At 36.1% G+C, this 27,576-nt stretch overlaps 5 protein-coding genes and 2 long non-coding RNA genes across 8 annotated transcripts; 4 read left to right on the forward strand and 3 right to left on the reverse strand.

Annotated features, from left to right (window-relative positions):
• Window positions 1–1,574: 1,574 nt before the first annotated feature.
• Window positions 1,575–2,350, reverse strand: LOC147484618 (uncharacterized). Its single transcript, XR_015203475.1, has 3 exons — window positions 2,217–2,350; window positions 2,051–2,101; window positions 1,575–1,756 (listed from the first exon to the last, which is right to left on the reverse strand). It is a non-coding gene; the product is annotated as an uncharacterized LOC147484618 (long non-coding RNA).
• Window positions 2,351–7,565: 5,215 nt separating this feature from the next.
• LOC147484619 (LYR family of Fe/S cluster biogenesis protein) lies at window positions 7,566–10,124 on the forward strand. The gene is made up of 2 exons (XM_086575465.1): window positions 7,566–8,200; window positions 9,724–10,124. Exons 1-2 carry the CDS (start codon window positions 7,988–7,990, stop codon window positions 9,904–9,906), a joined length of 396 nt encoding a protein of 131 aa, XP_086431591.1. The 5' UTR covers window positions 7,566–7,987; the 3' UTR covers window positions 9,907–10,124.
• Window positions 10,125–11,167: 1,043 nt separating this feature from the next.
• PPR596 (pentatricopeptide repeat 596) lies at window positions 11,168–14,127 on the reverse strand. Its single transcript, XM_086575464.1, has 3 exons — window positions 13,974–14,127; window positions 12,891–13,482; window positions 11,168–12,676 (listed from the first exon to the last, which is right to left on the reverse strand). Exons 1-3 carry the CDS (start codon window positions 14,006–14,008, stop codon window positions 11,435–11,437), a joined length of 1,869 nt encoding a protein of 622 aa, XP_086431590.1. The 5' UTR covers window positions 14,009–14,127; the 3' UTR covers window positions 11,168–11,434.
• A 637-nt stretch (window positions 14,128–14,764) lies between these two features.
• Window positions 14,765–19,282, forward strand: LOC147484621 (uncharacterized). Its single transcript, XM_086575468.1, has 10 exons — window positions 14,765–15,049; window positions 16,443–16,594; window positions 16,971–17,042; window positions 17,122–17,202; window positions 17,305–17,334; window positions 17,554–17,640; window positions 18,091–18,151; window positions 18,267–18,342; window positions 18,508–18,581; window positions 19,057–19,282. The coding sequence occupies exons 1-10, from the start codon at window positions 14,917–14,919 to the stop codon at window positions 19,173–19,175; spliced, it is 885 nt and encodes a 294-aa protein (XP_086431594.1). The 5' UTR covers window positions 14,765–14,916; the 3' UTR covers window positions 19,176–19,282.
• A 198-nt stretch (window positions 19,283–19,480) lies between these two features.
• Window positions 19,481–21,357, forward strand: LOC147484622 (protein AGENET DOMAIN (AGD)-CONTAINING P1-like). Of its 2 annotated transcripts, none has more exons than XM_086575470.1 (2): window positions 19,481–20,022; window positions 20,884–21,357. In XM_086575470.1, exons 1-2 carry the CDS (start codon window positions 19,615–19,617, stop codon window positions 20,905–20,907), a joined length of 432 nt encoding a protein of 143 aa, XP_086431596.1. In that variant the 5' UTR covers window positions 19,481–19,614; the 3' UTR covers window positions 20,908–21,357. The 2 variants fall into 2 exon arrangements, with proteins under 2 accessions (XP_086431596.1, XP_086431595.1); XM_086575469.1 differs by having other exon boundaries at window positions 20,970–21,357.
• Window positions 21,358–23,115: 1,758 nt separating this feature from the next.
• Window positions 23,116–25,409, forward strand: LOC147484623 (uncharacterized). The gene is made up of 2 exons (XR_015203530.1): window positions 23,116–24,039; window positions 25,020–25,409. It is a non-coding gene; the product is annotated as an uncharacterized LOC147484623 (long non-coding RNA).
• On the reverse strand, window positions 25,073–27,173 carry LOC147484624 (heat stress transcription factor B-4-like). Its single transcript, XM_086575471.1, has 2 exons — window positions 26,607–27,173; window positions 25,073–25,774 (listed from the first exon to the last, which is right to left on the reverse strand). Exons 1-2 carry the CDS (start codon window positions 26,853–26,855, stop codon window positions 25,196–25,198), a joined length of 828 nt encoding a protein of 275 aa, XP_086431597.1. The 5' UTR covers window positions 26,856–27,173; the 3' UTR covers window positions 25,073–25,195.
• Window positions 27,174–27,576: the final 403 nt, after the last annotated feature.

The raw sequence follows: 27,576 nt of genomic DNA on the forward strand, positions 1-27,576 counted from the left end.
AGAAAGACACGCCATTTCCTCCAAGGCTCGTAAATGCGAAAAAGCTTGGTTGTATTGTCTCATGTACTTCGAAATGATTTTGACTTGCGATCATTTCCATCATATAAAGCTTTAAGGGGCTGGAGGTAATGGCCGTAGTGGAGGCAATTTGACTTTCCCTTGCAAAACAACAAGTCCCTAATCGAGGACGGATAATGATGAATCTTTTAGTCGCTCATCCATCCAATGGAGTGCACTACAAAATGGACACTGAACATCCATTCTCCCCAAGGAGTGTCTTCCTTGTTCAATCAGATGGTTAGAAACAATATTGTCAACTTCGTCCTTCATCATCACTTATGTCAGCATTATTAGCAGAAATTGGACGGTCAAAACCATTATTGTGAACCTCCTCACAATATTGTGCAGGATCCCCAAATGGTTGTTGTCTACAAGAGAAATAATTGTATATATTTAGACAACGGTGCCATTTTTTTGGTATTCCAATTTCAATAACTGTGAAGAAGTATACTGCGAATTTCGGTTAGTTGATGATGATGCAGAAGCTGCATTTGTCGAATGTGATATTGGATGGACAAAAGATGAGGTAGAAGACCTGCAGCTTCTGCGCCAGAATCACGGAAGAAACTTGTGATGTTAGGTAGGATCTTATGGTAACCAAACCACAAAGAACCAAGAGAAAGATGTAATAAACCACGTACTAACCTTGCATTTTGGTGAGACGGTGTTGGTACAAAGTTCTCATTGGTTGAATGTGGAATTGCATGAGGTAAGGATGAGGAAGCGTAAGAGATACATGTACCGCAATGAAACTTGCACAAAGTGAGTTATATATAGATTTTGATTAAGAAAAACTACTAAGTGAAGTACTCACGTGTTGTTTTGATCCGATGAATCAGCATGGGTACTTGATGTGACACGTTCTTCGGGGAGCGTAAATAGCCTTACGGGATTAAGGAATGATAAAGATTTCCGAAGAGACTCTGAAGAAGAAAGACGTCGGTATGGTGTTGCATGAAGTGTAACTGGACTATTATGTGTTTGATGCTTGTCAGCTTGAAGTGGAGTTTGTGGAAGTGAATGAGAACCATTCAATGTTGAACCTTGTGCACCTTGGATGGTGAAGTTTGTGCTGCCAATTAGTTTAGTGCTCCTTTCTCTTTCCCTTCGAGCACGCTGTCCTAATATTCTATTTGTTATCTGCACCTAATTATAAGTATAATTAACCGAATAGAGTGGGAGAAAGAGGAATGCATGGATAATAGCAAAGATGGCAATTAGTATTAAAATTAGAAAACACGAAATGTAAAGATATGAAGAAAGTAGTGAAAGGTAATAAGTGATCGAAGACTCAAAGGCAAATTATAAATGAATAGATGGATGACCACATGCAACACAGTTGGTGGGTAAATATTATACATATAAGCAGGCATTAAATGGAAGTTATTAAATAGTAGTGAATTTACTACAATTATAGTGTACAAAAACACCTTTTGGACAATGCATGAGCAATCATAGTATTATTTTAATTAAAGCTCATCTTACATGAGAACCGATGGCGGAGAAGTGTTTGAAGTGGAGTCCGTGGAAGTGAAGGAGAGCCATTCAATGTTGAACCCATTAGTTGGTGGTCAATGACATGACGTGTGACTACTTGTGCACCTTGGATGGTGAAGTTTGAGTTGCCAATTAGTTTAGTGCTCCTTTCTCTTTCCCTTCGAGCACGCTGTCCTAGCATTATATTTGTTATCTGCACCTAATTATAAGTATAATCAACCGAATAGCAAATATGGCAGTTAGTATTAGTGGAATGTAAATATATGAATAAAGTAGTCAATGATAATAAGTGATCGAAGACCCAAAAACAAAAACAAATTATAAATGAATAGATGGATAACCACATGCAACACAGTTAGTGGGTAAATAGTATACATATATATAAGCAGACATTAAATTGCAGTGAATTTACTACAATTATAGTGTACAAAAACACCTTTTGGACAATGCATGAGCAATTATAGCATTACATTTTAATTAAAGCTCATCTTACATGAGAACCGGATGGCGGGAGATGAGATAGAGAAACACTATCTGATGGGCGCTGCACATTTATAAAGCAAAAGAAGAAATAAGACAATGCAATATACATAAGCAACAGTGTAGAAAAATAAATAAGGCAATGCAACTTAGCATAAGACAATGCAAGCAAGAAATACCTGGAAGCCAAGAGGCGGTTGAAGATTGAGCCTATCTTGGGGGGCAACAAAGACATGTTTGTTTTGGTTTGAAGGTTCCTTAAAGGAGTCCATAGGGCGTTTTCCTTTGTCAAGAATTGGTTGTGTAGGAAGCTATAAATATTTGAAAGAGAGTTCAAAAATATGATGTGAAACCAATAAGAGTGTTAATATAATTTGGGTAACTCAAAGTATGTTAATAGAAGTTATCAATAACGATATTGTTGATTGTAATACCCGGAGCGAAAGGTGTCGTTGAGAGGAGTAGGTGGCTGAAGGTAGAGTCCATCTTGAATTGGAACATAATTATTGTTTTTCTTGCAAAGGTCCTTATAAGGGTCCATTGGACGTTTACCATTATCTATGGGATCCTCAGAAAACAAATAAAAATAGCTAGATACTCAATAAAAATCTGTAGAAACAAACATAAAAAGGATGGGTAGGGATAACATACCATTAAGAGGAAAATCTGCAACAAAAAATGGTGCCTAAAAAAAAGACAAAGCAGCAGTGATTATGTACTTGATCAGCTTAATCAAAACCTAAAGGCAACTTAAAAACACACTAAATCAGTAAATTGATTAGTACATGTTCTATCCGGAACAATCATAGATAAACGAAAAGAATTTTCTTGTTCATAACCATCATCTCTTATATTGCAATCGAATAGTGTTAACACCTATGTCTCCACCATGAGACACCCCCCAGGAGTAGAGTGGAATTATCGTGGCCCCTATCCAAACCCACGGTCACACATTCCTCCATAGGGTAAGCTTCTTAACTTATATAGAACAAAGCACTGACTCCACCGGTTGTAAGCTCAATTAATGTAGGCTAGTTGGCACTTGGGCTTAAGCCTAGGCAAATTTTTCAGGAAAAAAGTCCATCAACATCCCATGTAAGTTACTTGCTTCATCATAACCTCGCCCATTAGAATTCATTGTTTCTCCTGCTTTTTAAATTTCAACTCATCCACATCGCTTCGGGTGGAAATTTTTCCCTCCATAAGAAAGAAAGAGTTTTACTTAGATTAATTGAGTGACATCTAACCCCCTATATTTTAAAACAATAGAATTAACACATTTAAAATAATTTACTAAATTGAGTACTAAAAACATATAACTACACACGGACACTATTCAGTGGTGTCATCTGCTCTTATTTTGCTTTTCTCCAACTCAAAGTTTCATTTTTTTAACCAAAGACAAAAAAAATACATTTCAAACTTTAGGAGAACTAACATAAATGTTGACCGTTTAAAGGTTCTAAAAGGTTTCCTTGCTTACCTTCCAACTCTAGCTCCTATACGCCCATGAGACTTTTTGGAGAACCGGTGAGTATAATGAGCTGAAGTCCCAAACTACAAAGGGTTGAACAGGTTTGATAAAACAAAATAAATTAGGAAAACAAATAATCACACATTACGTTAAAGAATATTTTCTGAATAATTATTAGTCAATAAGGGATACATACATATTTAACATTGCCTTTAACATTTCAGCATACACATAGTAGAACTTTGATTACTATACTCAAAAGTCAATCCAATCTTCAAGCTAGACAAAAAATCATTGCCATTTGTTCGAGTGTAAAAGAAGGTGGACCCCAAAGAAGAGCATGTGGAAGACAATCCAATATCCTCATGCATTTTTGAAAGACAGAAGTTTCTCTAAAAATCTTGGTGATTTTTGAATCTTGTACAAGTCAACATTGTAAGTGGGAAGAGCCTAAAAGCCGGAAGGACCACATATCAAGGACCAAAATATCGATATCGGTTAATATATCGGTGTACCCAAAAACTGATATATATCGGATATATCGGATATATCGGATATATCTATTTTTTTTGTGACCAGTCCAAACCAAAGCCCAAAATATCGATATCGATAAATATATCGGTGTACCCAAAAACCGATATATATCGGATATATCCATTTTTTTGGTGACCAGTCCAAACTATTTAAAATATCAGAAATATAATATCGAAAATATCATAAATATATCGGAAATATATTTGAAATATCGGATTTATATTAAAAATTGGTCAAAAAGTCAACCGATATATATCATAAATATCAGACATATCGATTATATCGGCGATATAAAGTTTTATATCGGAAACGGGAAAAAAGGGTTCTATATTCGGTGGATATATGTCGGAAATATCGATATCGGTGTACCAAAATACCGATATATATCGACGATATTTTGGTCCTTGGTCCAAAACTATTTAAAATGTCGGATATATCGGAAATATAATATCGGAAATATCAGAAATATATTGGAAATATCGGATTTATATTAAAAAATGGTCAAAAAGTCAAACGATATATATCGTAAATATCGGATATATCAATTATCTCGGCAATATAAAGTTTTATATCGGAAATTCTGATATATATCGGAAAAAAAGTTCTATATTTGGTAGATATATATTGAAATATCGATATCGGTTAAACCAAAATACCGATATATATCGGGCGATTTTTGGTCCATGCCACATATATAAAAGTAGTAGGGTAGTGGAGGTCGTCTTCCCCATTCCCCGCCCCAACCCTAACTTTACACCAAAACAAAAAATGAAAAAACATAAGTGTTTTGAATTTGAGCAAAAGAAAAATGACACCAAAAAATATTAACCTTCAAGGGAAAATGGAACCAAGAGATCTCAGATTGAAAGCTGGCGAAACCTTTTCAAAAGGGAGATTGAAAAAAAAAAAAAAACGTAAAAGAGACCCATCCGATCCATTTGAAGGAAAAAGTCAGTAGCCCTTTTTAACCACATCAACACTAACCATAAAACCCTACGACAATCTCTCCCATGTATATAAAATTGTATATAAAAGTAAAAGTGTATATAAACACATCAACACTAACCATAAAACACTAACCAATCTCTCCCAGATTAAACAAGAAAAATGCATAAATTGAGTAAACTCATACGTGAATTTGTTGGGTATGTTCTTGATCATGACACATGTATATAAAAGTAAAAGAAAGGAAAAAAAACATTTGCTTTAGCCTGAATAGCAAAATAAGAGCAGATGTATCCAAAAACATTTGGTAGACATTGACTTCGATAAAGTCGGAAGGTATTCTTTTGCTTTAGCCATTGAGAGTGAGCTCGAAAAAAAAAAAAGAGTGGGCTTAATCGGGTAGAAACGGTATTTCGAGATCCCGTAGCTTTGTAGAGTTCACAAAGCTCCGGTCATCTACATTTATAATATTTGCTGAATAATAGGGGAACAATTATACATTCAGTCTTCTGCAAGAGGCGTACATAAAGAGGGAACTTACAGGTTATATTTACGGTATTATTAACACATGAACTGAACCGCTCCTTCAAAGAACAAACAATATACCAGACCTCATTTTATTAGTGTACATAAAGAGGCGTACATATAATATTTGCTTTATTAGTGTACATAAAGCATTGTACATAAAGAATGAATCAAATGAAAACTGAAGTCGAATGAATGAAAACCTGAAGTCGAATGAATGAACAAAAGCATTGTACATAAATAACAAAAGATTGATTAATAAATTAAAAGAATGAAAACCGAAGTCGACTTCATTTACACATTAGGCTTCAACCGTAATACGGCAATCAATCTTTTGTTAAATGGAATTAAAGATGCACGGCCCAAAAAATAGCCATGCATGTGTTGTCCTGCAATCGTTGATGAGTTCTTTCAATTCACAATATCTTATTCGCAAAATAACCAATTAACTAACTTTTAGTACATTCTTTTTTTTTTTCCAACTTCTGTAATAAATTTTGATATTGGAATACTTAGATAGAAGGCAAAGAGGTCGCAACCACCATCTTCATGAAAATAATAACCTAATACATCATTTCCTTTTCCTAGACACTAAATTAATCAAGACTGGTTCTTAGAAAAAAATTAAATGGTTAAGCAATACTCACTTTTGGATACTGAGAGAGAGAGACAAAAAACCAAATTATTGACTAACTATACATGCGACCCATATGATATGGACTTCAGACTATTGGCAGAGGATGTTTGTTCATTTTGCTCTACAGTGGACTACTTGTGGATCATTAATCCTATCCAATCATGAATCATCCAACAGAGTAAGCATCATTCCATCGAACGATTATTACCAATCCGAGGGCAAATAGTTCAGGTTAATGAGAAAATATGATTACCAAGCATACATTCCAAATGCTAAACGCACTTCTATGTCAAAGCTCTTTGTTTAAATGGTACATGTTTTGATGTTTAGCGCTTCGCTCAACGCGTAAAACCTGACTCATTATCTATTGATTATTGTTGATTCTGAGATATGGCTTGGGAAGACACGACGCCGCAAGGAGATGTATTTAGTTACTGGGTTCTACTCTTAAAGTTGATAACAGGAAAACGCCCTCACCCGACATTCGTTTGATCAAGGTTTGAGTTTGGGAGAATGGGTGAAGAGTCTCTATCCATACAATCTTGAGCCCCTAGTTAAACAAACTTTGCTAAGGTTTTCACCACCGAACCCCCACTCTGCCAAGACTTTGCAAGATGTTATCTTTGAGATGATTGAGCTTGGTCTAATGTGCACACATCGATCTCCTACGATGAGACCAAGCATGCTTGATGTAGCTCATGAAATGGGTCGGTTAAAACAAGATCTTTCTAATCCTTCCACCCGAACATTGAGGAAGCTTCTTCTTCAAAAGATGGTGCTTCATGTTAGTAAACGACATAAATGAAGTTGGCTAGTCACAGGGGCTTGTTCTCCTTTCTCTCAATTTTAAATAGTCCTCGCTCATTTTGGTTCTTCCAATATTTGTGAGTTTCAATTCATTGTAAGACTCGCAATTCCCTTGTACACAATGTTTAAAGCATTCTTTGGTTATTCCAGTTTATATTTTAACACCAATCAATTGATAGAGATTTTGAGATTGATTAATAAAACAAAAGATTGATTAATAAATTAAAAAAAATGAAAACTGAAGTCAGACCTCATTTACCTACCTGTGCTTCAAGCTTCGTCATTTATCATTTACCTGTGTTGGTTGTGGAAATGAAACAAGTCAGACCTCATTACCTGTGTTGTTTGAAGAATGAACTCTGTGAGTGACTACGCAGGAAGAATGAATGCTAGGATAGGGCATACATAGTTTGTTTGAAGAATAAGATCCAATAGATCCCAGTGTTAGGGCATAAGGGAGCATACTCTTTGGGATTGGCTTATTTTGCCATGTCACAACTTAAAAAAAACAATGGTAACCACTGGATGGAGGCCCTATCCATTGTGTTTTATTAGATAGATTGAAGAGGCAAGGAAGAAACTGACTTTCTTAAGCATAAAAATACCTAGGTTTTAGTTTACTCCAAGTCTCCAATGTCTCAGACCACTTAATAATAAACTCTCTTTCTTAACACCAAATGCGACATAAAAAAGTGATTAGACCTTCAAATAATCCTTCATAAGTTTACAGTTGAATGAAACAAAATTAGACACACCATTCAATTATATAATCTTGTTGTATCTTGTAAACTAGTCACACATAAGTAGTTTTGAGAAGAAATGAATCTATCACAAACAATTACCATTTCAACGAGATATGCATTTTCAAATCATTTCATACTTCATCTGTAAAGTTTGTTAAAAAAATCCGTTCATAAAACTAATCTTACAATTCTACCCCTTGACTTTGGTCAAACTTCTGTCCAAATAACAACAAAAAAAGAAGCTGAGTCTGTTTATTCTGATTTTGAGAGGAAGGAAAAAAAAGAATGTCGTTCATCGCAAGAGCAGTTCAAGTGCCACCAAATTCAGCAACATTAGGAGAAGCAAGGAAAAGAACATTCGATTTCTTCAAACAAGCTTGCAGATCAATTCCAACTGTTATAGAAATCTACAATCTTCACGATGTTGTCACTATTTCTCAGTTTCGTTCTACTATTTCTTCTGAGATTCGCAAGAATGCTCACATCACTAATCCCAAGGTACTATTTTTTACTCATGCCCTTTGTTTTAAGTGTATTGCCCAAATACTATTTTGTGATATTAAGAAATAATTATTGGAAGCTTTGTTTATGATCATGTTAATGGAAGCTTTGTATACTATGTACTCAGTAGCATTGGCTTTTGGCCTAGTGGTGAGGCTAGAATTGAAAGTGTGGAACATCAAGATGATTTTTTTATTCTAGCCAATGACTCTTTCTAAGAGTCCTTGAGTGGCTCATGAGGCAAGAATACCTTATAACCCTTTCCGGTTTGTCTCCTAATAGTGTAGTAGTTAAAACACAGAACCATTTTGGCCTTGTGGTGAGCGAATACTGTTGGATTCAAAAATATGTTAGATGTATCTATTAGTCTCCCCCGCCCCAAAACCTCCGACACTGACACAAATACATATGCTTGTAAAAGTGTGGCAAGTAGAAAGGGCTATAACGGAAAGTGTGTAAAGAGATGATGCTTTGATTCTAGTCAATGACTCTCTAGAAGAGTCCTTGAGAGTGTCATGAGACGAGAAAACCTTGTTGTCCTTGGTATAGCAGTTAGAACTTGGAACCATCTTTGTAGTGAATTTTGTTGGATGTGATCTGAAATATATGTTAGCTGTACCTCACACACAGAGAGATGCAAACCTCAATACGCACGCAGAGGACACCCCAAGAGGTCCTGTTATTCATAGTGGTATCTTATTGTCCTGCTTTTATCCTGTACAAATAGCATGCTTGTAAAAGTGTGACAAGTAGATAAGGAGCACCTGGTACACTCTGAAGTCTGAACTACCACTGGAACACCCAGACACCCTATTGAAGTGATTGATTGAATTGTAGACTATTTTGCTTTTGAAACAAATAGGAATCTTTTGGTGCATTTATCAAAAGCAAGAGTTGTTAGTCGAGATGATTTGAATTTTAGTAGTAGATGCCTTTTTGCTCAGTCTAAATTCGAGAAATTATACAAATAATAGTTCCATTTCATATATTTAATGTCAATGGTAAACATTATTTTATTTAATTGTAATTTGTTACACACACTTGATTTACAATGGAATATATTCATCTGAAATATTTTCATAATCTGGCCAATACTGGTTTACAATGGTATCAGTATTGAAGTAAGCAAAACTTAATAAAGCACTGTCCTTAATGGAAACTAAACAAAGGCCGCGTTCAAGTGATGAAGCTCCATGACCAACCACCAGAGCTCAAACTGGCCTTAAAGTTCTTATTACCTTAATGAATAATAAAGTCTGACTAGCCCACTGGTGTAGAACCTTCTCTTTAATCTTTTCCCCATTAGGTGTATTGTGCTGTTCTAGTTCTGCAAGCATGAAAACAAAACTAGTAACGATATTGTGATGTCCCATGGTCGGTTTTCTCCATTCTGAGCAATTAATTTCTGCCACTATTGATTAGAATGAAGTCATGCTACTGAATTCATTTGATAGGACAACAACATCATATGTATTCTGCTGTCAAATTTGGGTCACTTTCTTGGTTTGTCTTGCCTGCAGGTTATTGACATGCTTCTTTTTAAAGCGATGGAGGAACTGAACAATGTTGTTGAACATGCGAAACAGAGGCACCATATTATCGGTCAATATGTGGTGGGGAAAGGCCTTGTTCAAGATCGGGGAACAGGCGATCAAGACATCTCAGACTTCCTCAAGAATTTTTACACCAGCAATTATGCTTGAAGCTGATGAAGAAGCAAATTTCATTTCGTTTCCGTTTGAGGAATATCTTTCTTTCTTTTTTTTTCATGTAGACTTGAGGAATAAAGGTCACCTTGAAGTTGCTTTCCCATGTGCGCTTATGCTGGATCATTTTTTTCCTTATGGCCAAAATCAACTGTGTTGGTAAGCTGTAAACGTAATGTTAAATGAATGATATATCACACATGTACCTTTAGTAAGTCGATTCGTTTCAGTTGCAGACTTGCAGTTGCAGTGAATTAACGTGCCAGTGTTGATGTCTCAATTTTGCGTACGTGAATATATATAACTTATTCACTTGGTGGGAGTCGGTGCTTATGTCACTCCTTAGACTTTGTGGTGGGAATGTGGGATGCATGCCATACGTGTAATGAAAATGATTAATTTTTGCTATATCGACAAAGTTTTCTCGCTGGTGAGTGATTTCACCAGGCTCGCCTCAGAGGATTACGCTTACTCTGAACCTCTGTCATAAATGCGAATGCTCAACACAGGGGTGCTCTTTATTTGTGCTATTGTTGGACTTATTGATCTTTTTTCCAAATTTTTCCACCGCCTTAAGTTTTGGTCCCCAACAAAATGACCCCTCAATAACGTGGAAGTCGGGAATTAAAGAACGCGAGTAGTTTGGTTGGAATTTGATATGAAGTACCAAAAACATAGGCTGTGTTTGAGAACTTGCGCGCAAGTCTTTTGGGGAACTTTATGTCGTCTTCTAAAAGTAAAATTCCCTCTCAGGACCATATTAAGGAACTACAAAATCATATGCTGAAATCTGACCTATATTGGGAACAGCCAACTAAAACACATTCCATGCTCAACCTTTCAAATAAATCGTTTTACACAATACTGACATCAACTCACCTGTATCTTCAAGTCCCTGATTTATAATGCAAGGGGCAAAGATAATACAATAATGCCAACGAGATGGACGGTAATATCATGAATCACTGGTTTCCCATGAAAAAACTATCCAGGTACCGAAATTGAGGCCATATAATTTCTACCGAAATTGAGGCCATATAATTTCTCCAGTGTCCTAATGTTTACAATATACTAGTGTCGCAATGTTTAGTCCCAAGGTACTATCGGTCACGTATCGTGTACTTGGAAAGTTACTTCAGTAATAACTACTGAAGTGAATTAGAGACGTCTTCTCCATGTACCTCTCCCATAACTTTCACATACAATATCCAAAAAACTGGTACAAAGTGTAGATAGAAAATAAAATGGCACCAAGGGAAAATTTGCACAGTTATACAATTATTAGGAGTAGACAACTAAAGGTTCTCTGCATAAACTAAACATAAGTACGAAGACCTGCTGCAATAACCTAGATAAATGTAAACTTAGAATAGGACATTCTTGCAAGCCACCTATCCAAGAATAAGTATTACTGAGATACTTCTCAAGGTAGCAAAATAAACCAATACAAGCTTGAGAACCACAGAAAAGATGGAAATTCCACTTACAGATAAAGCGGGAGACTCATATTCTCTACCTGGCTCACTCAGTCGAGAATATCTGAGATTGCTGTCTTTCTAAATGCATCAACCTTTGCCAACTTCGCTTGCATGGGTTTGTTTGGAAATATATTATCTCCCTTCATCCTATCTCTGAAGCCGTAAGCTGGAACCTTGGCTTTTACATAAGTATCAAGAAGAGCGGTGTACTGCCGCAAACGACCTACATACCCTGACTGCTTCAATCTATTAAATATTTTCTCAGCATTATGAACATCGCCCCTCTTTGCATACTGTTCCATAATGTACATGTATGAACTAAACATCGGCTTCAATTGGTTCTGCTGAGATGACTTCTGAAGGATTGAGTCTGCTTTCTCTACCTCCCCAGCCTCCACATAGAGCTTCACAAGTGCATCCCACGTAAACGGGTCCAGACGTTGTCCACTTTCTGCCATACGCTTAGCGAGATCCTTTCCTTTGGTCAGCATCTTATGGTTTGCGTAAACCTTCAATAGCGTGGTGTAGTTTCTTGAGGAGAGCTTTTTCCATGTTTGTGTCATTCGATCAAAGACTGCCTCAGCTTCTTCAACTTTCCCAACCTTACCCCAAGCTTCAATAGCAGCCAGACACTCATCCACGTGAGGATTTGGATCACAAATCTTCCAAATTCTACCGACCTCCTTATCCATACCAAGGTCTGCATAGAGAGGGAGTAAAATTCGGCATGCCCAACGATTCTCTTTGAGGTTGGTCCCTTCCATCTCCTTCAATATTGCCTCTGCTTTCTCAGTGAATCCCCCAGTGACATAGTGTCTAACAAGAAGCCCTTGGGTCTGCATATCGGGTTCAAAGCCGTCTTCCTTCATGGTCTCAACACACTTCTCCATCCCTTCAATGTCATTGGCCTGGCCTCTGGCATCTATCAAGAGCCTATATGTGAAAGCAGATAATCTGATGTTTTGAAGCTCCATCAACTTTAGGACGTCAGCTATTTTCTTCTTGTCAAGCCTCTTGTAGAGCAGCAACAACTGGTTGCAAGCAAAGGATGTAATCTGCAATTCCAGCTTCTTCATTTTGTTGAACACATCTTCAGCTTTCTCCTTGTTTCCAGCGACAACGCAGTTAGCTAAAAGGGTTCTGTAGAGTACTTCCCCCCTGAATGATTCCGGGACATCCTTAACATATGCTTCAGCCTTGTACAGACCTAGTACTTTGGCAATCAGGTCCAGCCGAGACGCATAATCTCGTTCATCAAATGTACGCTTCTTTTCCAACCACTCCGAGAACTAAAAAACAAAAGGTACATATGAAGAAGGTAAAAAATCCAAATACAACCACAACCTGTACAGGAAGCACTAGTAGCCAGCCAGATTTATGGAAATTAATATACTGAACTAATAGAGGATAAGCATTTCAAGGATCTAACTACAAAGACCAATGCTTACACTTTCAAAAGGAGAGAGAGAGAGAGAGAGAGAGAGAGAGAGAGAGAGAGAAAACCTGCAAGGCCTTTCCATAAAACCGACGCTTCCGTAGATTAAGCATGACTAACGATATCTCATTCCGATTCAAAGTATTCCCCCTCTCAAGCCACTTGTCAAGAACATCATTCATGGTATAGCGAGTAGCAATCAAGATAACCTTAAGTAAGTCTGAGGAGGCTGCTTTCTTTGGGGGGACTCCATCACTCACACCTTGTTTGGTATCTACTATATCATGCTCGTCGTGAGGATCTTCTGTCAAAATGTCATCTTCACCTGAGAGCTCAGGCTCAGAAATCAAATCTTCAATATCCTCCTCAGCAGTGATGTCTTCAGTGACATCAGAAAGAGGTGTTTCAAGCTCCGAAAACCCATCCTCCAAATCGTCTTCATCCCCACTGCTCTCAGCACCTGCCTGTGAAGAAAGACCACGACTCCCGAAAGATAATTTCCCAACAGCAGAGGGGGTTTCATAAAAGCTCTTTGGCACCGAAAGGGATCCATTCGGTACAAATTGAGTAAGGTTGCAGGTCTCCGCAGCATGGTCTAAATCATTTGTTAAAGTATCTAACTTAAACCCACATGCTCGAAAGGCCCCAACGTGATACCCCCTGTTCCAGACAACAGAACAAATATAATGTATTGATTATATTTCACCATAAACACTAAGAGAAGTAAACCAACTAAAAAATCATCCCTTGAATCATTTATATTCAACCAACACAACTTTAGATCAACTCTGTATCATTGAATCCATCTCTTTTACATTCTCCACAAAAACACACACATAAATACATGAATATGCAAAAAATGGTATTCATATACTATTAACACAAGTACATAACCACTTCAAATATATAACTCATCTCAAAATAAATAAATAAAATCATTAACAAGCAAATATGACATACTACTCCTCATTCATCAAACGTTACACATCAAATGAAACATGGGTACTCATTTATTAACAAAACCATGAAAACAATCTAAAAACACCTCACTTAACTTCATAAAACAAAAAAAAAGGTTCTTTTTTTAACATTTCTAGTAATGTATTAACATGGATAAAGAAATGGGTAAGAGAGAGAGAGAAAAAGAGTACCTGCAAGGATTAATGGTTCTACGCAAAGCCCACATGATGATGATGATTTGAGTGGAAGAAAAATGAGGAAGAGTCTAAAACCCTAGCTTTATAAATAAGTAAAAAGAGTGAACTGTAAAACCCTACTTCTTATAAACACTAATAAGAGTCTCAACTCTCAAGTCATACTTTTGTACGTAAATACCCTTGTTGTTTATCCAAAATGACCATCATTGTTTCTCGATATTCTTGGCTTTTAGCCTTTTAGGTGAGAGACTATATTTGGTATTTAGCCCTCAATGCCACTGTTGTAATTGGAGAACAAAAATTCCATTTAAATATCGTTATATATCGGAATATTTGTAGGTTTCATGAGTTTCATTAATTGGGCATTGAAGTTATAATGTCCGAAATTTCAAAGTGATTCACTCACGAGATTGTTGTGATATACGGCCACTTATTTGACCTACTATTTGAATCTACTGATGTGTTCATGTGTATTGTAATGCAAACCAACGTTATTCAAATAATGAGTCGCAATATTAGGTATAAAAAATAGGTCATTGTAGCACTATTTGTTTTCTTAGACACACCTCCTAATAAAAAATCCTACAAAATTTAGAAATAATTCCTTCACTATTTATCTCGCAAGAAAAAGCTCGATAAAATTGAATTAGAGAATTGTGTAGTCATTATGGAGATTAGTGATTATGAGCCAGAGAAAAGGTACTAATGTAATATTGTAATTGACAATTATTCCACAAATTTATTTTGAATGTACTATTTCAGTAAATGTAAATACCTTATATTGTATAACTTTTCGAATTTTTGAAAATTCCGAAATTTGTCTTACTTTCCGATATATTCTCCATAGAGTGTTGACTCACTGTAGTGTGGTTTCAGCTCAAAAACAGAGTCACACTCCAGAAACTCTAATAATTGGAACAATCTGAAAACCTTTCAAATGCAAGGAGCAATTTCCTTAAACTCAATATCATTCTATCCTAAAACCAATAACACAAATGTAAGCAAGTTTACTGATTTTAGTATGAAGAAAAAGAAGCTTAGCCTATCCATCTCTGCAGTTGCACAAAATGGTAAATTTTCATTTGCTTTAATTCTTTGTGTTTTTTTTTCATTCAAATTACTTGTTGGGTATGCTTTAAATGTTGAGTTTTGAAGTTGGGTTAGTAAAGATGATATTTTGATTGAATATATATATTATTAGTAGTAGTAGAATAATATAAAGTAATATTGCAATTTTATGTTGTTGATACAAATTATAATTAGTTAGTTACTGTTGTGAGTTCAGTAGTTCAAGCTCAGGTTACTGGAACACACAATATATGAACACAACCATGTAACTAAACTGTTAGGGTAATTTTTTTTTTCTTCTTCAAATAAATTGATTCCATGATGATTAGCTCTTGAACTTAGAGCATCTCCATGTTGTCCCTTGCCTTCCTTATGAAAAAATAAAACATCTTTTCATCAAACACCTCAAAACTGTAAATAATGCAAAAGGGTGTTGTAGGGAAACAAACTCTACCCTGAAACTTTTTTGAATGGTTTGCCTTATTTAGTTTCCTTTAAATGGCAATGCATGCCACTTGAAGATACACCTCGTATGAATCATTTCGCACTCCACACAATATAAGATAGACTGGGTGATATAAGCTTGCCCTGACCTCAAAAGTTTTTTTCCCTTTTTCTGCAATTTTTAACTTAAGGTGTACAAATTTAGAAAAATCATACATCTCCTTCCTGTTTAGTTAACTCTAACCATTCACTTTATATCCATTGGATGAGAAGAGGAAGAAGAAGAGAGGAAAGAATACAAACTAGCTTGTGGAAGGAATACAATAGATATTGATTGGTAGAAGCATTATAGTAGAGGAAGGAACATGAATCAGTTTGTGGAAGGAATAGAAGAGAAAACTGATTCATACATGCGATAGCAGAGGAACTAAAGATGTATATTCCTAATAAATTTAGTTTGGAAAAAATCATTACATCTGGATTTCCCACTTTCTTTAGTTGAATACTGCAAAAAAAAAAAAAAAAAAATTTGGGCTTTACTTTTGTTACCTCTAACCTAGATACTACTTCTCCATGACCAAAAGTATCTCTGCAACCATTTTTCTGTGGTTGTTTCCAAATTAATTTGACTAAGTTTATGGTTTACTTTGGGAGTAATTCACTAGTTGATACCTGATTTCATGTTACCATTATATTGCTTACTGCTATGGTAATACTTCCACTTGTGCATGAAGCCATGAATGCATTCCTACTGCCTGCCCATGTAAGAGTAGTCATTTGGATATCTTGGTTTGGTAAGTTGTTTCATGACTTTTTTATGCTTACAAAATAAAATAGATCTAAGTAGACAAAAATTTAATTAGGCTTACTAACTTACTGCCCATCTCCTCCAATATTATGTTAATGTTAGTCCTAAAAAACTGCTGAAATGAAATTCTCATGGCACTTCAGTGACAACCCCTGAAGCGCAAGATGCATTGAAGCGTGCTCTGGCCAAGAGGGCTGTAGGACTTGTGAAATCTGGAATGGTGGTCGGTCTAGGCACAGGAAGCACTGCCTCACTTGCCACTGAAGAGCTTGGGAGATTGATTAAAAAAGGAAAGGTGAGACTTTTCTGTTGGATTTAAAGATCTTCATTTCAATTATACAATTGAATTTACACTCTCTTGTAAAACTGTGTACTAGAAGAGAATGAAATATGTTACATGGACACGCCATATTTTAAAAATAATCCATGTCGGATACATATCCACATGTCCATGTACATTATATACCTCATTTTTTGATATTTTGCCATGTCAGACACTTTGTATCCATGTTGGCATGTCTTGAGTTATGTGGAACACTTAAATGCCGACAATAATCACATACAGAAGCAGGGAAGGGTGGTTTTTCAGAAAACTCTGAACCATAAGATGGAGTAGATTTAATAAATTTAATCAACAATCAGTTTTGATTGCATCTACCCATCTCTTTCAGCTAAAAGATGTCGTTGCAGTGGGAGCTAATTATCAGTCACGAGTCCTTGCCCGACAGTATGGTGTGAAAACTGTAAGCTGAAACAAATAAATCTGATTGTTTTTCTTAATTGGTTTCGGTAAGAGGGCCCTCTAATGCTCTGGTGCTGCAGGTTGATTTAAATGATGTTAATAGTATTGACATTGCATTTGATGGGGTTGATGAAGTAGACTTCAAAAAAAATTTGCTGAAGGTTGGATGGTTTATGCTTATTTCTTACTTGTGTTTTATTACTGAATTCCACAAATTGCATAATGTTCTATGGTAACTAACAAGTGTGATATTCTCTTACCAGGGTGGGGGAGCTGCTCATACCATGCAAAAGGTAACATGAGACTAGTGGAAGTAACTTTTAACTCTTATCAGCTACTTGTTACATTGTTTGAAAGTTTACTGGGCTGACTGAATAAGATGTTGACAATTACTAATGATACTCAACAATGAGAACAAGTATGAATAATATTTTAGTGCCATATGCCCATGGATTGGAGTTTTTCCTGTGATCAATGTTGTAGTGATTGCCGTACTTGTTTCTTTCACTTAGGTAGTCGATTCTGTCGCAAAGGAGTGTGTAATATTGGCAGACCAATCAAAGGTCGTTCTCCAGCTTGGTAGCACATTTCCAGTTCCGGTCAGTTAATATCCTTACTGCATATTACTATGCCTTCATACTGTCTATTTGTAGGAATTACTTGGTTCATACGTTCCTTTCTGCAGCTTGAAGTGTGTGTACTGTTGGCCATAATCTTCAGAGACCCAGAATATGCTTAATGCAGAAGCACAGAGAAAGTTAATATCATGTTTCATGTAGAACACCTTAAATTGATTATTGTGAATAACCTATAACCATTATAACAGGAGTAGCTCTTCCTATGTCATGCTATTCATTTATCAACGTAAATGGATTTGATAGTGTAGATATTGTTATTTAAGATATAGTTTACCATGTGCACAGTAAAAGTTGTAAGTAAGATTCCCACCAAAAGGAAGGAAGGAAAACGTTCCCTTCATAATTTAGCATATTAGTTGACACTTTCTTCTCAGTTATTATATTCAGTAGTGCTAATCATGCACTATGTAGGTAGAAGTCCTTCCTCCTGCAATATCACCTGTGCTGAGGCGACTTGTTACTCTTGGAGGAGGTTAGTCTCGACATTGCTGAAACCATTCCCGCTACAACTTCATGATATCATTTGGATGTTATAATTGTTGAGATTTATTTATTTATTTATTTTTCACTGTGGTGCTAAATGGCAGTTCCTGAAATTCGATCGGCCTTGAGGAAGGATGGCCCAGTCATTACAGACCTAGGGAATATGATTGTAGATGTGAGGTATATTACTTTTACATTTACCTAGGAAATAATTTGAGTATTGAGCCTTGGAGCTGCAACACTTACTGTATTTCTTGTGCGTAAGAACTAAGAAGTACTTATTTAGGACTTCCTGATTTTGTGGAACCTTGTGTTTAATAATTGTTTTTTTGTTTTGTGGTCCAGCTTTCCAAATGGAATTCCAGACCCAGCTGATCTTGAAAAGAGCATCAATATGATACCTGGTGTTGTTGAAAATGGTGAGACAAATTTTCTTTCCTCAATATGTTTTAACATATCTGTTCTACATGGACACATATTTTCATTGATCCACGCATACTTGCATTTGAGTTGTCGACTTCATTATAAGACCTTGTTCACAGCATGACAAGAATCAGTTTCGTTGCTCTACTAGCAATCACGTTACATGAGCCCTGACTGAATTTATCAGGATCTACATACTCATTTGCATGTATCACAAAGCACATTCACATACGCTCCTCGAGAGGTAGTCTACAAGGCTTCTCACAAAGATCTAACCCATGGATGCTAATAATCTTAAAATTGTACAATCTTTTCTCTTTTGTTTCTTCTCTGTACGGCGGGGGTACCTGCCATTAGGATGAGGAATCGTACTAACGGGAGACTTGCATATGTATTTTTTTTCTGTACATATCACTACTCTTATTGATAGATAATCTAACTCTTTTTCCCTTTCCATTTTCCCCTTCTCAGGAATAGTTTCGGGAATTGCAACATCAGTACTGGTAGCCATCCAAGATGGAGATAATGTCACAGTGTTGGACTTGGAGGAGTTCGTGAAATTGATAGATGCTCCAACAAATGCAAATTAAATCACATAAGATTGTATAATGTAGGCTTCTTTCTTCTTGTATAACTGTATAACTTGTATTTGCCGCTTGACTCATCCAAAATTTTGAAATAAACTTGAATCGCACAACTCCAGTTGAAATCATACGTTAAAAACTACATTCTCACTTTAGGCTTTCGAGGATTCCCACAAGTCAAAACAAGACCGTTAGAAAATCGTACGTCAGATATTGCATGGCCCATAAAGCTTCTTCGTAAAACAACTAATGACTTTGTCATCAAGTTATTAATCCTCACTTCCTTTTTAAGTCTCCACTCAAAACACAAAAATGGAAACAGTTTTGGATTAATTGGTAAACAGCTAATTCAAACATTCTGAAACTCCCCAAACACACTTTCACTCTAGAACACTGTGCAACTCGAAAGCCCATTCTCAGTTACTTGTGTTTCTTTTCATCAAAGATGAGGTTTAAACGTGGTCAATCAGTGGAAATAGCACTGAAAGAGGAAGGCTTCCAAGGTTCATATTATGCAGGAATAGTGCTAACTCGTTTACAAGACAATGATTACATTGTGGAGTATAAAACACTAGTGAATGATGAAGAAACAAGGCTTCTTAGAGATGTTATTAATGGAGTTGATATTAGACCTGTTCCACCTGAGATTAAAGTTTCGAGTTTTGGGCTTTGTGAGAAAGCAGATGCGTATGATAATGATGGTTGGTGGTCTGGAACTGTTACTGGAAGAAAAGGGGTAATGTATAATGTGTATTTTGAAGGTTGTAGAGAGGAGATTGCTTATCCATTGTTTAGATTGAGGCTTCATCAGGAATGGAAAGGTGGCAAATGGGTTGTTGGAGATAGTGAGATGGTATGATTCTTGGTTCTAGTTTCTTTGTTATGTTAGGTGTTTTGTTTAATCTTTAGTTTAAGTGCAATTCAATATTGGGCATCTTCTAGGGTTTTGTTGAAGCAGATTTGGGCTGATTTTCATATTGGGGATATTGACATAACATTGGTATAATTCTTGATTTTAGTGTCTTTCTTATGGTAATCTCTACATAGGGTTTTGTTGGTCAAGTGTAATTTGACATTGTGGCCTTGTGGGTTTCTTGAAACAGACTTGGGTTGTTTTAATTTCATAAAAGCTTATGATGATGGTTTGGTTTAACTGATTATGCACTTAGGTTTTCGTATTTGTGTACTTTTGGTCTGATTATGTGTATGGGATTTTCTTGCTGTATCAATTAATTCTGTATTAGGGTTTAACAACATTCCTTCTTGGATGTTGTTAGTTACAGAGGTGTTTCTTCACCACCCCCATCCCCCCGAAAACATAATGGCGTTGCTTAAAATCTCATTTTAGCTGTGTTCAAGGCTTAATTGACTATACATTCTTATCTTTAGTATTATTCTTGTCATTCAAGCTTGTGGTGAGTTTTGCTGATTGTAATGCGTTTTCTGATCTGACACTATAATTGGTTTTGTTCTTCTTAGTCCTTAGATACCTCGGCCTTATCCTTAATCAATGTCGTCATCAAAAACTTCTTTTTTTAATCAGAAACTTATTTTTGTTGCATCATTCTCTTGGTTTGGGTTATTGAATGTAGGAAGCACTTCTAGACATAGTCAATCATTTGCTTGTTCTCCTTTTTAAAATTTTGTTTTACACTGTTTCATTGCTTTGCTTCTTCTCCTGTCTGATTTTTGTTGTTTCACCCAACTCAAATAGGAAGTTGTTAAAGTGTGCGTGTAGCTCTACTTATCCAAGAAATACGTCTTCTTACTAGAAATTGATGGTACTGATCTGAGTTTCAGGAGCTGGCAGTGACGACTACTGCAAATGAGTGAAAGAGGTCCAGGATAATTCAAGCGTACTGGTTATTTCTCCGTAAAACAACCGTGAGCAATGTATGTGTCTATAAATCTCTGCATGTATGTTGGTATGTGTAAAAGTCTAATCGCATCCCCTCTTACTTAAGCCTTTAGTAAGATGATTTTATCATCCATTTGCAGGTTGAAACACACAATTGAATATAAGTGGGTTTGTCACAAGCAATTTTTAGCTATAACTGTAAGCTGTTCATGTTATTTTAGTTGTAATTTCACTAACTTCATTTGACTTGTCTCTCAGTCACCATCTGTATGACGTTGTATAACTAATGAAATTCAACATCTTGAAATATATTTAAGTTTTTTGGACTTTGAATTAGCTCTCTCTGATCTTCTTGTATGTACTATCTGTCGCTTCATCGCTGTAGGGGTATAACAAACAACTGGTCCAGGAGTTTTACCTTTGAGATTAAATATAGATTGAGTGATGGTGATCTAGTGTTAGTTTTATACTTGTACTGCCGTACTGGTATATAGTAAATCATAGTTAGGGACTTCTTAGGGAATTGAGAACATAGTAGCTAGTAGAACTGCTCTGCAACGTTTGAGAAATTAATTTGAAAACCAAGTATCCAGACTTACTCAAGTAATTTGTTCCATGTTTTAGTATCCAAACGTAATTTATTTTATGTTTTTCTTCACTGCGTATACCAAAATGGAAATTTTAAATTACCAGCCAAACACAAGAACCATAGTAATTCAGACAGCTACTGACACCTTCCCTCCCCTGTGGAAGATATTAGGGTTACCACATCTACAACTGCATGAATAACAGTGGAATGGCATGGTAATCCTGGAATTGGTTGTAGCAGCACATGATGATGCTAGACCATCTCCAATCGACCTGCCTACCACAGAAATGCCAACAGTTTCTCAAACCTACCTGCATTCTTACGTTTCTACAAATCTTGTGATACATTTGTGGTTGGAAATAGGGGAATGCAGGTAGCTTCAGACGCCAGGGGAGTTGACGTTCATGTTCTATGCCATCGTAGCTGGCATCCAACGGTTCCTTGGACATGCTATTTACCTCTTAACAATTTTATTTGTTGACTTCCTTTCGTCACCACTGTACTTGAACACTTCACACTTGGCCTTGTGTTATTTTTGGAGGTAGAATTTGCAAAACCACATATGCAAACACTGCTAGGGTTATTTAGGGGAATGTAGTTAGTTCCCTGCTAGGGTTGAAGTTAGTCTTAGTACTGGAGGTATTCTTAGTTTTTGTCATAAGCATGGTGGTGGTAATTTCCTTTTGAACCCACACAGCAACATGCGAGCCCAACACAGTAAATAGAGATTGTGATGAGCTGAAATGCCAGGTCAAAACAATTAAAATACTGAAGTTCATCACAACCCCTCCCCTCCCAACAGCCACAAAGAGAGAATGATTTTTCTTAAAGAACCTTTCATGCTAAGAGAATTATTGTTTTGCTATGTTGAGACTTTATCTTGTACTGCCTGTGGTGATATCAGGCTATCAGCACAGTTACAGTCTGTCGACTGAATAATAAGTACATGTTCCTTTCCTTTTAAATTTCCAGTCTGTTTCACATAAAAAGTGTTTCATCTCACCCTCTTGTTTTCTCACTTGTCATTTACCCCTTGGTCTTGGTGGTACCATAATTCGGAAAACTTACCATTGCTTGAGAATTTTGGGGTAATCACGCAATTTGCACTGGGTAATTTTTTTTCATGTGTACCTTGGGGGTGCATTCAACTTTTTGTAGTATAATCCACATTATATCTTCTGCCTCAGCAAGATAAGAGATTGCAACAAACAGAACAATTGAGCCTTCGAATGTTAGTGGCGTACGGTGATGCACTATTATGCCAACTTGGTTTGTACTTCGTAGCTTGGTTCGCTTGGTTGGGCTGGGGTGGGATTTTAATTGTAATTCAAAACATTGTGTCTGGATTTTCTTGGTTTCTACTTTGTGGTTTGATACTATTGGTTGGGCTGGGCTTGGCTCATTTATTGTATTTCAAAGCATTGTGGCTGGGAATGCTGGATTTCCTAATTGCGCAGCCATGTGTCCGGTGATCGTCATAGTCTCATAGAAAAAGCGAAATTTAGAATTCAGTATGATTTCAAAAAAAAGAAAAATATATATATATTCAAATTACAAAACAGTATCCTGGTGATGGAAGGTTTCTTGATGTGCATTTGACAAAGATGGAAGAGTAGCCTTAATCCAAAGTTCACAAATACGTAGGCAAGCCCTAAAGTCGAGCCATTTAGCTGGCGATCCCACCATGTTATATCGTGAAGGCCTAAAGTCGTGTCAATTGGTGTAGCAGATTGCCTACACCACCAGCAAAGGTTTGCAACACATACTCTATCTCATTGCAATATACAAAACCAAGCAATTTAACAGTCGCTGCAACCCAAATGTGTTGCTATGCAGTGGCAATCTGTATTCACTTAATAAAAAGAAAAGACATTGGGTGAAACTTCGCTTATGGGCGTTCATGTTTATCGAGAAAAAATATAAGCTTATGGGCGTTCGTATTGATTGTTCTCAAGTAGTCCAAGTCCCAACAAATCAACAATGGGTGGGAGGTGCCATGCATGCTCTGATGGAATGAACTCAGGAGAATGTTTAAGAGATGTACTTCACAAGCTCTTAACTCTAAACACCCGTGAAGAAGTCATTTGAGGAGAGTACCAATAAGTGAGTTAGATTAGTTGCTGTACGAACAGTATCATCATAAAGCAGCAGAAGACAGTGAAAAATAAAATCCACCAAAGATTGGTTAAAAAGAAGCACAATCCCAAAGCAATCTTTCATTCTTTCTAACAGCTATCCCTAGCTCTTTTTAATGTCTCTTCTTTTTTATCTTATGCTTTTTGATGCCCTCTAACGACTACAGTTTCGCCTTTTTTTTTTCAGTCCTATTCTTTTCAGTACATAAAAGTAAAGGAGAAAAAGGGAAGAAAGAAAGTCCTCCACATGAGAAAGAGATGTAACAAAAGAGACAATAAAAGGCAAAGGTTTGAATCACTTTCTAATTCTCTTCTATACATATTCCTTCAACAATCATTTCTGTTCTCTTTACCTTTTTTCGCCTTTCGTTTGAAGTTATGAAATGAAGTTTCCTACTTTCCTAGTGCCACTGTGAATCATAATACATACACTTGATTTGAAATTTAATTATTATTGATATTGAATCCGGCCATCAATGTATACAAGTTTATATATAACATGCAACATTGCAACATGGCCAAAAAGAGTTTGTAGTTTGTACGTGGTAGCATGAACTTATGAACAGAAGAAAGGGCTTATGGTAATGAGATGATGTAGGCCCAAATTGATATTAGCAGATTGGGCCCACATCACCCACAGGACATTAGCCAGATTGATATTCAAACGTAGTTAAACAGCAAGAAAAAGGAAAAGAACAATAATGTACATGTGACTTCCTCATTTCATGTTTCTCTTTCTAGTATGTGAATTTATTTTGTTGAAGACATTGGTTTTGATAGAAATGAATATAATGGAAGAAACATTTGTTTAGTAAATCCTAAAATAATTTGGATGTTTCTTACTCTGATGGCGATGGTGACGAAAACGAGTTCAAACTCAGAAGTGCTTTTGACTATATATATATGCTTCAAGTGGATAGCTTTAGCCTTTAGATAAGGACATAAGGTAGAAGAACTTGCTTCCAATTTTCATGCATACTAATAATATGACATGGCACCATTTTTCCGCCTTTCGGCACTGATGTTTCAAAAGGCACACTGATAATTAGAAATTAAAAATAAATCACAGCTGGACAAAGAAATCCAGTTACATTACTACGTGATTTTAGACTTTTAGACTTTTAGAATTTAGACTTTAGACATATATATATGCTTCCCTAATTTCCTGAACTCAAGGAGCTTCTTTTTCTTTTGAAATCATGCATGGATAAAAGTGAAATATTTGGATGGGGATCTCATCTTAGATGATGTATCTAAAATTTATGCAGGTACTTCGATTCGGATGAATCACATCTCATCAATAATTAAGAGGAGAAAGACAGAAAAACTAAAAGGACTTATGTCATGCATTGATCTTAAAAATATCATTGTCTACATCCTATTTACATCCTGGCTAACAAAGTTCAACTCCATGAATTGAACTAATGAACAAAGAATTCAACACTTAATAATGTTTATATTCCTTGTCCTCGATCCTGTCATGGTACAATCTCTTCTTACCACATAGAGGGACTCCAAAGAGCTTGATCGTGTTGTCGGATTCTTCAGTCAGTGCCATTGAACCACTACTTGAACTGCAAGGTTTGTAGCTATCGTTACCAAAAAAAGAATGGGACTGAAGAGGCTTGGATTCAATGAGCTTAGGTCCTTGAGTGATCATCCACCTTTGGTCTATTGGTATTGCTTTTACATTGTTTTGCAGGAAGTAAATGATGTCATTGTAGAGCTTCTTCATGTGGGAAAGTTCTGATAAGAGCATGAAGTTCTTTCTTCTTAATCTCTGATTATGCTCCACAAGCGCCGATGAGAAGTCAGATTCTTGAGTAGGTGATGGTACTGACATATCATTCATCCAACAAAAGTTTTGATCAGCATTGCTAAACTGGGATGATGACTCATGGTATTGCTGTTGAGAGGTATGTGATGTTTTCCTTCTGTGGATTTCAGATAATAAATGTTTCTCTCCTTTTTTGAAGAACTCATTTGCAAACTCCCATCTATCTGAAACTATCTTCTTGAATCCCTGCAAACATAATAAATGAGAAGAGGGAAAAGAAAAATAAACAAACAGGTCTTAATGTCAGATTAGTGATAACTGCAGGCCTCATTTCCATGAAGTACCTTTATGGTAATGTTTCTTATTAAAAGCTTTAATGTGCTTGGGGTTTGAGACCAAAAGAAGTAAACAACACAAACCTAAGAGAGAGTCTCAATTCTCAAATCTCAATATGCACAACATGGGTTTGAGGTGTAACTGTGTAAAACACAACATACTGATACTAACCTCTTCCACCAATGCAACCAACACATGATGATATTGGAGACTTGAGAAACACAAGATTGGACTGTTTTTTCTAATGAGAGCACCATTTAGTAGTCAAAAACTATGGAAAGGAATCGAAGGAATAAAAAAATCCAACAAGAAAAGACAAAGATACAGATGAATAAAATAGAAGCCTTTAATGGAACTTTACTTACAAATGTGATCTAAAAGAAGAAACAACAGTTCAAATAAGTGAAATAACTACATAGAAGAGGGAGGAGAAGACAAAATATAAAACCTGAATCTAGCTTAATCACAAATTATTGTAGTCCATTTTATTTGGAGCAGAATTACTATAGGGATGTTAGATGATGAACATCAAACAAGATATTAATTATACATTTTACAATTAGAGAACATCTTATTTGGAAATTAAAGAAGTTCATGCAAGACTTTCTCTCACTCCAAGATATGAAAATGAAATGATGATCTCTAAACGAAAAAGTAAGAGATGAAACAGAACCAACTCATATTAAACCTTAAAGTACCAACAACTGACTAGAAGTGGTAAAGAAGAGTTTGAACCACTCACATAGGTGTTGAGCTGCCTAACAAAGCTTGAGAAGTTGTTGTGCTTGAAGTAGTTTGGGAGGAGATCCCTTGCAAACTCTGGGGGTCTCCACACAACAAAAGTGGTTTGATCTTCACCCCAAGAGACAATGTGGTCTGTCTTAGGGTCATCTACAAGCTGGTAAGTCTTAGTAAGGAAGGGTGCAGGAACTCCTTTTTGAGGATCTATAGACATCACCATGCTTTCACCCCTCTCCACCATGAAAGCCATACCAAACTAATGAGTCTGGAGTTGCTACCACCCACAATGTGTATTACTCAATCGAAGATATATAGAAAGAACTCTCTCTCAGAACATATGACCATGTGAGTAAAATATTTGAGTCTTGTAGAAATGTATTATAATGAGACCCAATCAGAGATTAATTAGCACTAGCTTGATGTTTCTCTTAGAAACTAGCGACTGTGGTTTCCCTAATGAGTATTTCTTTTCTAGTAATTTATTACTCAAAAGTAGATGCTTTTAGGCCTTTTGGTAATATCTAGAAGTAAAAGAAAATGGACGCATTATTTAAATCTCCATGAAGCTACACTTATATTGGACCTTGACATGATATGAAGCATCATGCCATGGATCATTATAGCTAGCATAAATTCATGGTCAATTGGTTGATTATTTAGTTTGTATGTACTATAACAATAGTTAAATGAGGCATAGCAGAAAAGCAAAGTGGAACATTGGATCTAAATTCCTGATTCTTAGTACAACTTTAACTGCTGGATCGAGGAAAAAAAAAATTAATGTGGAGAAAAAGAACAAGGTTTATACTTTATACAGTTAATGAAAAACAAAGCTCAAACAGTAAGATCCACTATACTGATTAAAAGGGATCCTTGGGGCTATTTAACCAGTCGAGTTGCTAAACATACCTGAAAAGTTCATAAATGTGAAACATATATATATATATAGCCAATAATTTTTAAGCATCAGG

Source organism: Coptis chinensis, chromosome 8 (genome assembly GCF_015680905.1).
Source record: "Coptis chinensis isolate HL-2020 chromosome 8, ASM1568090v1, whole genome shotgun sequence".
Lineage (NCBI taxonomy): Eukaryota > Viridiplantae > Streptophyta > Magnoliopsida > Ranunculales > Ranunculaceae > Coptis > Coptis chinensis.

What these genes read in the sequence shown, in the direction of transcription:
- LOC147484619 (XM_086575465.1), top strand. Translation starts at nt 7,988, where the DNA reads ATGTCGTTCATCGCAAGAGCAGTTCAAGTGCCACCAAATTCAGCAACA. An exon ending in CTCACATCACTAATCCCAAG is followed by an intron (nt 8,201 to 9,723) that starts GTACTATTTTTT and finishes TCTTGCCTGCAG; the next exon opens with GTTATTGACATGCTTCTTTT.
- PPR596 (XM_086575464.1), bottom strand. Translation starts at nt 14,008, where the DNA reads ATGTGGGCTTTGCGTAGAACCATTAATCCTTGCAG. An exon ending in AGAACCATTAATCCTTGCAG is followed by an intron (nt 13,483 to 13,973) that starts GTACTCTTTTTC and finishes TGTCTGGAACAG; the next exon opens with GGGGTATCACGTTGGGGCCT. An exon ending in TTTATGGAAAGGCCTTGCAG is followed by an intron (nt 12,677 to 12,890) that starts GTTTTCTCTCTC and finishes TTTGTTTTTTAG; the next exon opens with TTCTCGGAGTGGTTGGAAAA.
- LOC147484621 (XM_086575468.1), top strand. Translation starts at nt 14,917, where the DNA reads ATGCAAGGAGCAATTTCCTTAAACTCAATATCATTCTATCCTAAAACC. An exon ending in TCAAAAAAAATTTGCTGAAG is followed by an intron (nt 17,203 to 17,304) that starts GTTGGATGGTTT and finishes TTCTCTTACCAG; the next exon opens with GGTGGGGGAGCTGCTCATAC. An exon ending in AATATGATTGTAGATGTGAG is followed by an intron (nt 18,343 to 18,507) that starts GTATATTACTTT and finishes TTTGTGGTCCAG; the next exon opens with CTTTCCAAATGGAATTCCAG.
- LOC147484622 (XM_086575469.1), top strand. Translation starts at nt 19,615, where the DNA reads ATGAGGTTTAAACGTGGTCAATCAGTGGAAATAGCACTGAAAGAGGAA. An exon ending in TTGTTGGAGATAGTGAGATG is followed by an intron (nt 20,023 to 20,969) that starts GTATGATTCTTG and finishes TCTGAGTTTCAG; the next exon opens with GAGCTGGCAGTGACGACTAC.
- LOC147484624 (XM_086575471.1), bottom strand. Translation starts at nt 26,855, where the DNA reads ATGGCTTTCATGGTGGAGAGGGGTGAAAGCATGGTGATGTCTATAGAT. An exon ending in TTAGGCAGCTCAACACCTAT is followed by an intron (nt 25,775 to 26,606) that starts GTGAGTGGTTCA and finishes TTATGTTTGCAG; the next exon opens with GGATTCAAGAAGATAGTTTC.